The 12,011-nt window shown below is 48.7% G+C and overlaps 3 protein-coding genes across 6 annotated transcripts; all 3 read right to left on the bottom strand.

The window, feature by feature from the left end:
• Window positions 1-4: 4 nt before the first annotated feature.
• LENEP (lens epithelial protein) lies at window positions 5-455 on the bottom strand. The gene is made up of 2 exons (XM_036922373.2): window positions 179-455; window positions 5-97 (listed from the first exon to the last, which is right to left on the bottom strand). Exon 1 carries the CDS (start codon window positions 415-417, stop codon window positions 232-234), a length of 186 nt encoding a protein of 61 aa, XP_036778268.2. The 5' UTR covers window positions 418-455; the 3' UTR covers window positions 5-97; window positions 179-231.
• A 467-nt stretch (window positions 456-922) lies between these two features.
• FLAD1 (flavin adenine dinucleotide synthetase 1) lies at window positions 923-6,448 on the bottom strand. Of its 4 annotated transcripts, none has more exons than XM_036922357.2 (8): window positions 6,318-6,448; window positions 5,625-5,849; window positions 3,511-4,255; window positions 2,834-2,981; window positions 2,316-2,414; window positions 2,044-2,233; window positions 1,238-1,311; window positions 923-1,134 (listed from the first exon to the last, which is right to left on the bottom strand). In XM_036922357.2, the coding sequence occupies exons 2-8, from the start codon at window positions 5,730-5,732 to the stop codon at window positions 999-1,001; spliced, it is 1,500 nt and encodes a 499-aa protein (XP_036778252.2). In that variant the 5' UTR covers window positions 5,733-5,849; window positions 6,318-6,448; the 3' UTR covers window positions 923-998. The 4 variants fall into 4 exon arrangements, with proteins under 4 accessions (XP_036778252.2, XP_036778250.2, XP_036778251.2 ...); XM_036922355.2 differs by having other exon boundaries at window positions 5,625-5,674; window positions 6,318-6,447; XM_036922356.2 differs by having other exon boundaries at window positions 1,982-2,233; window positions 5,625-5,674; window positions 6,318-6,447.
• Window positions 6,449-8,596: 2,148 nt separating this feature from the next.
• CKS1B (CDC28 protein kinase regulatory subunit 1B) lies at window positions 8,597-11,831 on the bottom strand. Its single transcript, XM_036922354.2, has 3 exons — window positions 11,674-11,831; window positions 9,726-9,853; window positions 8,597-9,110 (listed from the first exon to the last, which is right to left on the bottom strand). Exons 1-3 carry the CDS (start codon window positions 11,730-11,732, stop codon window positions 9,058-9,060), a joined length of 240 nt encoding a protein of 79 aa, XP_036778249.1. The 5' UTR covers window positions 11,733-11,831; the 3' UTR covers window positions 8,597-9,057.
• Between the last annotated feature and the right edge of the window lie 180 nt (window positions 11,832-12,011).

Here is a 12,011-nt window from a genome sequence, read left to right on the forward strand (position 1 = left end):
ATACTCAAATCAGGACCTACACTTTACTCATTATTTGTGACCTATCCTTGGTCAAGCATAGCTGGCTCCAGGAGTCTTGATGGGGTTGGGCTGGGCTCTGAAGGAGAGAGTGGGAAACTGAGAGGCAGGCTCTGCCACAGAAGCTGCAGCCATGCCTCGTTTGCCCTACCCTGCCCACCTGAGTGTTGCCAGCCATGGGGCTGGTGGGGAGGAGGCAGTTCCCTGCTGCCTTTAATCCAGCAACTCCTTGATACACCAGCAGCAAAGGAGAATGTAGGCGACTTCCTTCAGGGTCCGCTGCAGGCCCTCCCACCCAGTGCCCATCTTCATGACAGGCGCCCGGAGCCCAATGTCTCGCAGGGCCCCTCCGAAGGAGAAGGGTAGGGCCTGGGCTAGGGGCTGTGTCCGGGGCTGCATGTGGGCAGCAGCTATGAGGAAGGGTGCGGGAGTCGCCTCCAGTGCCTTTTATCAACATTGTCCCCACCCCCCTCAGACCATATGACTGTGGAGACAAAAGGCCTCAGGGTCTAGCACAGGGAAGGTTCTGGGGCTGAGAATGGGCTGAGTCAGCCTCTATGGACAGGGACAGAGGGGTTGGGTTATGAGGAGGGCCTGGCCGCTCCATCTTTCATCCTCTGCTGTCAGGCCAGCTCAGCTTCTCTTCTTCCAGCCTGGGCCTTGAAACCTCGGGTGCCCTGCCTGTGTTGCCTCTGCCCATAGTGCTTGGCAGTAGGCCCTGCTCCTGCCCTCTGGTGGACTCCTGCTGAGGCTGGCATTCAGGATCAAGAGCTTCTTCCCAGTCTGTTCTACCCCACCTCCCCTACCCACCTGCCCCTCAGAGTGAGCCCTGCCAGCTCAGAGTTGGCAGGGCCTAGCCCACTTCTGCTTCTCCCATCCTATGGAGCAGGAAGACAGCCAGAGCAACAGGCACGTGAGAGGCAGTTTATTGACAGGTTACACCCTGCGACAGCCTCCTTCCTTCCCTCCGGGATTGGGGGTCATGTCCGGGAGTTCCGCTCCTCGTCTTCATTCTCAAGTAGGTAGGCTGGGCGGTAGGCGGGCTGTCCTTCTGGACTCAGGTACTTCAGGGCTGGGTTTCGCACAGTGTTCTCCTGACTTCCCAGTGACGTGTAACTGGAGCCCGGAGAATGGAGGGTAAGTGTGCAGGAAGGTATCTCCCCCACCCCAGCACCCTCATGTCTGCCTACGCCCATTTGCTCCTGCACAACACCCTTACCCTCGGTCATACAGGATACAGTATGGGACAAACAGTTGGCGCAGAAAGTCCCAGATGTCTCTGTAGGTCCAATCCTGGGAGGTGGAAAAGAGTCACAAAATCTCCCCTCTCCCACACCTATTTCCTGCCCTCTGGGATGTGCCCATCCAGGGCTCTTCTGCGGCCTCGGCCTCTGAGGGAAGGTCTGCTGTCCGACACTAGGGTATATCTTCCTCTGTGTAGGCCAAGCAATGCAAAAGAGAAGGCCCTCCCCTTGTTCCCTCTCCATCCCCAATCCACCTGCAACCCGGGCTAAGCTCCAGGCAGACAGGAGCCTGTAAGCCAGAGCTTCCCGGCAGAACTTTCTGAGAGATGATGGAATGTTCTGTATCTGTGCTAACATGGTGGTCACTTGACATGTGGTTAGTGCAACTGAAGAAGTGAATTTTGAATTGTATTAAATTTAAAAAATTGAGATATAAATCACATGCCATAAAATCTACCCTTTAAAAGAATACCATTAAATAGTTTTTAGTCATTTGTATGTTGTTTTCATGAATTACGAATTGAGTATAAATGGTCAATGGTTACCATGTTGGGCAGCACAGGTCTAAGCCACTGTTCTGTCCATGGCGGAAAGTGTGATGCCTGACATTGAGTCAGTGCTCAATAGGAACTGGTCCAAAGGCTAAATGAACAAATAGCACAGCCTCCGTTGGATAATGGGGCCTCTTTATCCAAGCCCCGGGCTCCAACCTCTCCCACCTAGGAAGGCCAAGGTGTACTGGATTGGATATGTGAAGGTAATGAGTCCTCTTCCCCATTACCAGCAGTGGGTTGATGCGCATGAACGATGGCCAGCCTGGGTCGGTGGGGCTGAAGGCGCAGAGGCTGCAGGAGTAGGGGTCAGTGCGGCGGGTGCCCATCAGGACGGCCTCTAGCTGTGGATGCTGTGCCTGCAGCTCAGTCAGGGCCTGCTTCATGTCACCATCAGCCTCCAGCACCTGCAGATTATACCTGAGGAAGGAGGAGGGGGTGAGGGTCAGGAGTGGGCCCTGCTGAGCCCCTCCTGGAGCCCAAACCTCCTGGCCCCTCGTACCTCTTGATGGTATCCTGCAGAAACTGCTCTAGCTCAGGGAAAGGGGAGATGCCTCGGACGTACAGGATCTGGATGGGTTCTTGGGCTTCAGGATATTTCCTGGGGAGGGTAAAGAATATGTGGCTTGCCAGCAAGGGCAGGAAAGCCCTTCGGAGAGCTTACACTGTTCTCTTTGGCTCCTGGGATGGACACCCAACCCCTCTTTCCTTTCCTTGTCCTTCCCATCCACCAGAACCCACTTCCAAAGTCCACTCTGATCTCACCTCTCAAATCTGGAGCACACTTCAGGTCTGTCCCACCTCCCCAACAGGACCATGACCTCCCTGTGCACTCAGGGACAGGCATGTGTGAGACGCTCAGTAAATATGTGGGGAACTTGAACTGAAAGGTCACCATGGCTACCTCCCTCCCAGACCCCACCCAGACACTCTCTTTCCTCCCTGCTTCCCAGGATGGGCAACTAGAGGATGGGGCAAATGAGGTACGTCTGGGGGCTTGCCTTCAGGCCATAGACTCACCTCTGCACAGCTGCATGGAAGAGGTGCAGGAGGGCAGTGCAGTCCTTGCCCCCATTGAAGCCGACACACAGCTGGGTGAGGCTGTACCGAGCCAGGGCAGTCTCAATGATCTGCAGGGCACCTGCTACCTTTTCCCCCAGAGAAGACCCTGCCAGGCAGGCAAAGGAGAGGGCATCAGATAGATCTGTATGGCTATTAAAGGACAGTAGAACCACGCTGCCCTTGCTTGAGACTCTTCAGTATCTTCCAAGTGTTCCTAGATAAAGTCCAGACTCCTGCACACCCTCCTGGTCTGACCAGATCTTCCTTATCACTAAGTTTATATGTCACTTGCCCAGAGAAGCCTCCTGACCCCAGATCAAGGCTGATCTTCCTGCTGTAGGGTTCCCCTCATCACTGACAACTCATGCATGATTACCTGTTTAATGTCTGCCTTTCCTGTGGTCCAGAAGAGTAGGCCATACATCTGTCCTGTTGAGCTAGATCCCTAACACCCAGCACAGTGCTGCTCAAAGTAGGTTCTCAATCAATATTTATTGGAAGAACGAATGAATCAACTGTGGCTATGTTCTACCCTCTTCTGGATATTTGGGATGCCTCCAATGGCCCCTGCATTCCTGAGACCCAGGGTGGCACCTGTGGCCTGATGCATGCTGTCCCCACCCGGAGGCCCTTACCTGATTCGTTAAGTTGGTATACAGCCTCACTGGCCTGCTCCACAGTGTTGGGCATGTAGGGAACCAGAGATCCCTGGGGCAGACTGGCTGTCAGGTAAGCCAGGCATTCCTCCAGGGGCCCTTCTTCCTCTGAGTCCAGAGTCAGCTTCACCTGATAGTAGTTGCTGCCCCAGTCAGGGTAGGAACCCAGGCCAATCCTGCGCCCAAAGTGGGCTTGGGCTTCAGCCAGGATGGGGGCAATAGAGGCCTCATCAGCTGCCACATACAGCTCCCGTGAGTGGAACTGCACAGCTGTGTTTCTGAACAGTCCCTTCAGCCCCTCTAGCACCCGCCGCAGCAGCTCTGGAATGCCTGGGAAGAGGTAGACATTTCGGACAGAGACCAGAGGGAATTTGAAAGGGCGGCCAGTACGAGGATCTGTGCCGTAATGCAGACGAGCAGAGGTGGGCACCAGGGACAGCTTCTCCCAGCCCTTCCCTCCTAGGGCTTTGATGGTGGCTTCCAGCTCAGGGTGTGGCTTGAGCTCATCCCCAAAGGCCTGTGCTACTGCCTCAAAGGTCACGTCATCATGAGTGGGGCCGATGCCCCCTGCCGTGAGGACGTGGGTGAAGCGGCTGGAGAAAGAGGTGACCTCAGCTGCAATGGTGGCCACCTCGTCCGGTACAACAGAGACTCGGCACACCTGGACCCCCAGGGAGCGCAGTGTCCGGCACAGAAAGTAGGTGTTGGTGTCCTGAGTGTGTCCCTAGGAGATTGGGGATGGGGAAGACGAGTGTCAATGCTGTGGGGGTGGAGGACAAAGGGGGAAGGGGTGATAGCTGCATCTCCCAAATGATGGGCCATTCTGCTCTTTAGGGGACACCACCCAGGTGGCCAAGAAGCCTGGACTGGGCAGAAGAGTGGGAAAACCCATGTGAATGGAGTCAGGAATAATGTGACCCACTTTGGGCTTCCTCTGTACTCTGACTTTGACCTCATCTGTGCTATGGATTATCAATTCTACGTGGATAACTCATCCACTTCCTAACCAGCCGGCATGGTTTCAGTCTCCAGCTCCAAGTGCTTGTCAGGTATTTTCACCATATCCCTGGCTGTGTCGACTCTGTTTCTGTAATGTCTCCCCATCTGCTCTCTTCCCTCTGTCCCTACTGCCACCAAGCAGGTCCTTGGCACCGGGATAGTGGCAACAGCCCCCTGGCCAGGCTTCCAGCTTCCAGCCACAGTGCTCTGCCCTGTGCCTCCTGAATAACCTTCCTAATGTGTCACTGTGATTGCATCACTCTTGGGCTCAAAAGCCATTTATTGTTTCCAATCCTATACAGAATAAAGTTCAAATTCCTTTGCAGACTATCTGAAGCCGTCTATGGTGTGTATCCAATATTCTCTCCTCCCAATCTCCTACTTCTCCACAGGGGGTTTAGTGGTTAAGAGTTACCCTGGAGTAAGAGAGAATTGGGTTGGAATCCCCTATCTATCACTTCCTGGCTGTGTAACCTTGGGTGAGTTTCTCAACCTCTCTGATCCTCAGTCTCATACTTTATTGACACTTACAATAAAAGTGCCAACCTCACGCAGTTGTTGTAAGAATCAGTAAAATCATCTTAAGTGATAAAATAATAAGCACATTGCCAGGCCCTAGTGAACACTCAGTATAGGGGTCAATATTACTATTACAAACTTGATGCCTACAATGACCTCTAGTAGGACAAGACTTCCCTGATTTACAGATTTCTCATTCCTAGTACCTTCTTCCTTCTGTCTGGCTTATCCATTCTGCTGAATGTCTTGGATCATTTTCCAAATAGGCTGGACATAACTCTTAAATAATACTTGCACCTGTATCTCCTTAATATGATGAACTTGTTGTTTCTGTAAAGCTCTTCCTATCCCTATTGTACTGCTTGGCAAATTGTAGGGATTTTGCTACCAGTTTTTCAACAGAGTAACTGAAAGAACGAGGGCCACTTTTCCTCCAATATATTGGACTCACTCCAGGGCCCTACTGCAGCAAGGGGTTCCCACCCCGGTTTACCCTCTCTCAAGAGAATGTGGAGCAGGCTCTTAAAAGGTCAGGAGAATGCCGCACCCTCCCCCCTCTTCTGTCCCATACACACCTTGAGGATCTCATCTCCAACAATGATGATGCCCGCTGTCACGCTGCACCCTGGGGGAGGTTCAGAGGCCCTAGATGCCATGGTTCTGCCTTCTCTGCCCCTCTGCATGGCCCTCCAGTAGCCACCCAGAGCCCCAAATAGGGGTCGCAAGCAGGGAGGTCCCGCCAGGTCTACAGGGCACTGGGGGCCATAGTCTGGGAACAGGGGGTCCGGGAACAAGGGAACCTGGAGGAGCCAGAAAGGACAATGGTGGAGAGCAGGAGTGCATGTTCTTTCCCAGAGGAAGACCTCACCAGGCCCTTGACAAGTGACTTTATCTCTGCCTCTTTAAAAAACGTGTTCTCAAACCCCAGCCCATACCTCTTTAAGCGTCTTCTAAGCTTGCCTCTAGTCTTCTCAAAATGTCCTGCTCTCCCGAGCACCTACAACTTTGTCTTATTTCCGTCGGCTCGGATCCTCTAGTGTCTGCTCTATCTTGGGCATCTGCACCTTTAAATTTCTCTTCTCTTTGGGGCACCTGTCCCTTTAAATGTCTACCTTATCCTGGGCCTTGGCCCCTTTAAATGCGTTCCCTCCCTCCGCCCCCGAACAGAACTCAGTCGCCTTCTTTCGCAGGCTTCCGCACCCTTTCTATCTTGGAATCCTGTCTTTTCCCACCGCGCTTTAGACTACTGAGCTCCTCCAGGTTCTCACCTGCCTCTTCTGCCCCTTCACCGGGTTTTTCCCTCTCGCCTTTCCTTCTGTCCATGGGCAGCTTCCGTACTGAGTCCGGCCTTAAATCCGCAATTTTCACGCGTTGATTGGTCATTTTGGCTGTCGCTCAGACTACCTCTAAGGATCTATTGGTGTAGTCGATTGTCGCTCGTGAAGTTTAGCGAGAGGGCGGGAGTAGTGCTAGGTTGTTATTAACGACAACCACGTGGTCACTCCTCCCCCGGAAACGTGGGGGCCGAGCTTCTGGGTAGGGGAGAATGGGTGGTAGGGCTTTTTCTTTCTCAGGTTGGGTTTAGGAGGTCTGGGGTGTGAAAGGAGCGGTTGTTGGAGGTGTTCTAAGGACTTTGGGGTGCTCCCTTCCGGTGCTGGAAGTAAAGGGAGGCATGACTCTAACCTCCGTTCTGAATTCAAATTATTTTAGGTATATGCTGTGTTCATTAACCATGACTTATTCTAGGCTAAGGGGTCAGGGGTTGGTACTGGTGTCAGGGATTTTACACTGTAGCCGATGGAAGTTGGGGGGACACCCAAGAGTAATTATCAGCTTTGCCCTTGAGGTAGGAAGGCGAACAGTCACCTTGAGGTGAGCTTTTAGAGTGTGTCACTTCCATTTCTCTGTTATAAACGATAAAGCTAATTAACCCTCTTGACAAGTCTTGCCCCACCTTGCTCCGAACAGTGCTTAAATATCACTACCAATTACTGGTTTCGTAGGTGCAAGTAAGGGCAGCGACTAGGGGGATGCCATGTGTCCACTTTGGATTCTCACATTCTAACTTACTCATTTCAGTTGCCTTTGGTCTAAAAGTGCTTCTTAACCGATAATGTTCACACTAATCATCTGGGGACATTTTTAATGTGCTGATTAAATCTACCCGATTCAGGAGGCTTAGGGTGGGGCTTGAGATCTGCATTTGAGCTGTCAAGTCACGCTGGTGTTACTTGTCTGTGGTACTGTTCTCTGTAATAAAGGTCTAAAGTCCTTTCATCATTTGGAGGACTGCTGAACAACACCTAGCCTCATTTTACTCTCCTAAAAACCCTCTTTAGATATGACGTCCATTTTACAGATGGGCAACATGCTCGGAAGGGTGAAAGGATGCCACACAACCACTACAAAACACTAAAGTGAAAGGCAGAGCCAGGCTTCTGGGCCATTCTTTCTCAAGCAGTAAATCCTGTTTTGTTTTTTTTTTTCCAATTAAAAGAACCTCAGCTCTAAAGATTTTTAAAGAGGCAATCCTTGCCTTAATGACTTAAGTCATGTGCTTCATTACCTTTATTAGTAATAATGGTGATATTGATACCCCCCCACCACAAAAACCCCACATCAGCTCTGGTTCATTAACTTTACCAGTGGGTTCTTGGGCTTAAGCGTGCACCAGAATCACCTAGAGAACTTAAAATGTTGCCGGATCCAACCCTCAGTTTCTGACTCAGTAGGTCTAGGTGGAGTACAGTAATTGGCATTTCTAACAAGTTGTCGGGTGACGATGCTTTCTCTTAAGGGGCCACACTTGAACTACTGCTATAGGAATAAATATGACATAAGGGGGGGAGGGTAATCTCACTTAGCAGTACTGTTATTTTTTAAAGCAGAGGGTAGTTACTTGGCGAAATGTTTTCTTAAACAGCTACAGCTTACACCTGTTTTCTCAAAGGTTAGTGCTCTACCTGCATAACAATGCTTGAAATCCCCACATGGAGGCCACACCCCAGACCAATTAAGTCAACATCTCTAAGGAATGAGTAGGCATCAGTGCTTGGAAAGCTACCCAGGTGAATCCAATGCTCAGCCAAAATGAGAATCACTAAAAACATGCCCCAACTGATGGTGCACAGTAAACAGGTCCTAGGTGTGCCTGAGCCTTACTTAAGCGGGGCAGGAAGCAGATCATACTAGTAGACTGGCTGATAGCCTCCTCTCTTCCCAGTCACGTGTTCTTCAAATATCGAGATTATGTTAAAGGCAACATCCCTGATTATAGGAAACAGTTCATTTGTTTTGATGAGATGATGTTGTCCCTATATAACCTCTATCTCTGGCTAGTGGTTAGAGCAAAATATCTTTCAGTAGATGTTGGACAGCAAGTTTGCTTAATGTAGATTAAAAACCAGTTACCTAAATGTTGAAATAAACCTCATTAGCAGCAAAGACCTAAGCCTCACCATCTAACTGAAGGGCATATAATTAGAACCAGAATACTAAATGTGATGCCCACCCTGAGAGGGGGGAAATAATATATACAATTAGAGAATTAGATTATAAAAACTTCCTCTTTAATCAAGGCTCATAATGTGGAACAGATTTCTTGGATAAAATGGAAAGCTTCCAATACATTGAAACAAATCACCATATATACAACACCTGGCAGGAAAAAAACAGCAAGTCAACACAATCCCTGTTAACAGCCATGGTCTTATTCTCAGATGCTTCTTCCAACTGCCAAGTGTGTTCTGCTGGGTACAGAGCTCACCATGGCTTCTGGGATCACACTCAGCTGAGCTGCAGCCCAAAGAGCACTCATTTGGCTGGGCTGTGGTGCTGTTGGCTCTGCTCAAGAAGCAAAGAAGTCATCAGCACATTCAAACAGTGTATTGAACATTCTTTAAATATCAAAGTGAGAAACAAGAAGGCAACATAATAATGTTATCAGAAAGATATCGGCAAGCGAGGACAGCTGTGTAAAGCTTGAGGCTGAAAGGTGGCTTGCCAGCTTCATTTCTTTGGCTTCTTGGGCAGTGGCCGCCGGAACAGCAAGATGTGAGGTTCTGAAAGAGTGAGTGAAATCTAAGAGACAAGCTCACACCATTCTATGCACAACCTATAGTGAATCGCACTCCCACTTGCCTGTGATCACCCACTCAGATCTTTATAACTAAATTAAGACAAGCATATGGCCTTGGAAGCAGACCCAAAAGCCTGGCCTGTCTGCCAAGTACAGAATTGCTAATATCAGTCTTTTTGCTATGTTTGTACAGCCCCAGGGTGTCCTTTATTAGTTTTGCCTGGCAGCTTGGTGTCTGGTGTTTTACCAAGAAATATAGTTTCCTTGGCTTGTTTGGAACACATCCAAGAATTCGCTTTCTGATGGAGAATGAAGCAGAGACTGTAACCTCTACCAGGGTATACGTAGCCTTAAAATACCCTTTGACCGAATAAGAGAATTAAAGGAGCTTTTTCAGTGACAGCCTGTCTCTGAACTTCCCAGATATTTTACTCTTATTCTTATTTTGGATCACTCCCAATTTTTCTAGATGGTTGGGGGGTAAAGAACCAGTAAACTACCTCCACCTTACCCCTGTTTCTTTGGGTTATATCATCTTACTCCTTTCTTTCCCTCAGTGAAGCAGTCCTACATGGCTGCTTTCAGCCAGTGCACTGACCTGGTTCATGGATCATATAATGGACCCATCCCTGACTCTGCTGAACACCAAGATTCCTCCATTCAGATTCAGACATCAAATGGGATTTAGGGACCAACTTGGCTATGTCCTTGGGCAACATGACATGCCTGTAACAGAAACAGGGAAAGGTGGGGAATTCATGTCAGTACTGGGTACAGTCTGAGACAACTGTCTGCCTGTGTAAGAAGCTAAGAGAGGGAAGAAAAGAGAAACAGATTTCTGATGGCAGGGAGTTTATGTCCTCTCATTGTGGGGTAGAGGCAGCTAGAAATAAAGGGTGAGTTACATGACTCCTCACAAAAGTATACTAAAAACTATAAATTAATAAATAACTCAGGTAAATGAGCACCTAATGCCAGGCACTGTTGAAATATTGCTTATGCCTTTCTGGAGCTTAGTCTTCTAGTTGCCTACCCAAAAACAATACACTCAGGCCCAAAGCACACACAGTGTTAATAATTAAAGATGGCTTTCAACAGGATTGGTAAGGAAGGGAAAAAAGTGATTTTGTAGAGAAGAAAGTCCTGTTATGGAGCGCTGTGTGGAAGAGCCATTACAAGGGAAAGAAAAAAAAATTCTTTGAAGTCTTTACTCAATTTCACTTTCCTAACTCTCATGTACCATAAGACCTCTTTTGGGAAACACCATGCTTTCCAACCCAAGGATAAGTCTCCTTTTGTGGCAAAGAAATGACTATTCTTGAATTGGGCTAACTCGGATAGACTTCATCATGCTCAGTGACAATGTACTAAATGCTCTCTGTACTAGTAACAGATTTTTTCCAAAGATATAATTCTAGTCTAAATATCTGAAAATAGCTTATATTCTACCAAGCCTTTGGCACAAAGATTGGCTCAACAATGGTTATTTGTCAGCACCATTTTCCAGAGGGCTCAGAGCCCTGCACTAGGCTGGAGAAAAAACACAAGAAAACCAAGTTTCTATTTTACCTTTTTCAATGGAGAGGACAAGAAATAAACTAGGAAGTTGTGTTTAGTATTTCACTTAATACAGATTAGTAGAATGTCAACATTTGTAGAATCCACTGTCTTATTTTCCAACCTAGAATTATGGATTTATAATTTATCAAATGCAAACTCTGTAGGGACTCCTTTCTTTACCATCCTTTGCAAATCCTATGTATACCATCACAGACTGTGTATCTCTATTACTATACCAGCCATGACCTTCTTTCTCAAGTCTTGTCAGTATTTTCACAGATTTTTAGGGTTGGAAAGCAGAGACCATGGCTTATCCTTGCACTTTAACACAACACCTGAAACCTGTGAGTACTCTATAATTGTTTCCCAAATAGATGCCCTTCGAAAATTGAAATTCAACTTGTTATCTGAAGGGCACCTGTAGGTCCATTCAAGTCTTGTCTCAAAATGTTTCTGGCTAGTTTTATTTCACTCCAGTTCCTCAAGGCCCCCTTCCTAAAACAAGCCAGACAACTACGGCCCTTTTCCATGAATTAATTAGCAACACTCGAGCGCTCTCAGAGCTTCCCTCGCAGGGAAGACGAGAGGAAAACTTGAGCTCTGCCCTTTGCCATCCTTTCCCAGTAGGCTCGATGGTTCTGTGGTGTTGCCAAAATACAGTCTCAAGAAGGCAAGTTCAACTTGGTCAGTAAAGGTGAGAGAATGATCCAGAACCCCGCAAGAGAGTGAAGGTGGTCAGCATTTTAACACGTCCATCTATGCCTCCTCCCAAAACAGTTCACACCAAATTTGCTACCGCTTGTTTCTTTTACCAGCACCGCCAACCCTTCACGCATGCGCTTTACGCTTTTCACGCTCACGCCCGCCCTGTTACTCTTCTGCGCATGCGCCGACTCTGCGGTTTCATTCCCTTTTTACTAACTCCTCGTGCCCTCACTTGTCAAAGTTCACGACCTCGTTATTATGGCCCCCGCGCCGGCACTAACCGGTACTCGAACTCCTCGTCGTCGTATTTGTCCGAATAGTAAATTTGTTTGTGCGACATGATCGCTCTGCCTGAGGACCGTCAGCCCCGCACCGCCAACCTCCAAACTCCCAGCAGCACGTGCTCCCACCCTCTTTGGCCTCGCTTTCAAACACACCGCCTGCGGTTCCTATTGGTCCCTTTAGCTTAAGGCGGGACAAATCCATCTTCAAGCCTCTGATTGGCTTGGATTTGCTTTTCCTCGAGTATTTATTGGCGTGCAAGTCTTACGTATCTTTAGAACGAGTTTAGGTAAAAATTAGGCCTCTTATTGGCTAGCCTTACTTCTGTGAACATTCT

The sequence above is a fragment of the Manis pentadactyla genome, chromosome 19 (assembly GCF_030020395.1).
Source record: "Manis pentadactyla isolate mManPen7 chromosome 19, mManPen7.hap1, whole genome shotgun sequence".
NCBI classification, from domain to species: domain Eukaryota; kingdom Metazoa; phylum Chordata; class Mammalia; order Pholidota; family Manidae; genus Manis; species Manis pentadactyla.

Bases quoted from the DNA above. Each gene is read 5' to 3' on its own strand.
- LENEP (XM_036922373.2), bottom strand. From the start codon at position 417: ATGCAGCCCCGGACACAGCCCCTAGCCCAGGCCCTACCCTTCTCCTTC.
- FLAD1 (XM_036922355.2), bottom strand. From the start codon at position 6,432: ATGACCAATCAACGCGTGAAAATTGCGGATTTAAGGCCGGACTCAGTA. The intron at 5,675-6,317 runs GTGAGAACCTGG...AACCTCCCCCAG, and splicing joins TGAAGGGGCAGAAGAGGCAG to GGTGCAGCGTGACAGCGGGC. The intron at 2,982-3,510 runs GTAAGGGCCTCC...CCTGCCTGGCAG, and splicing joins ATACCAACTTAACGAATCAG to GGTCTTCTCTGGGGGAAAAG.
- CKS1B (XM_036922354.2), bottom strand. From the start codon at position 11,732: ATGTCGCACAAACAAATTTACTATTCGGACAAATACGACGACGAGGAG. The intron at 9,854-11,673 runs GTTAGTGCCGGC...TTTCTGTTACAG, and splicing joins GACGAGGAGTTCGAGTACCG to GCATGTCATGTTGCCCAAGG. The intron at 9,111-9,725 runs GTCAGTGCACTG...TCACTCTTTCAG, and splicing joins TTATATGATCCATGAACCAG to AACCTCACATCTTGCTGTTC.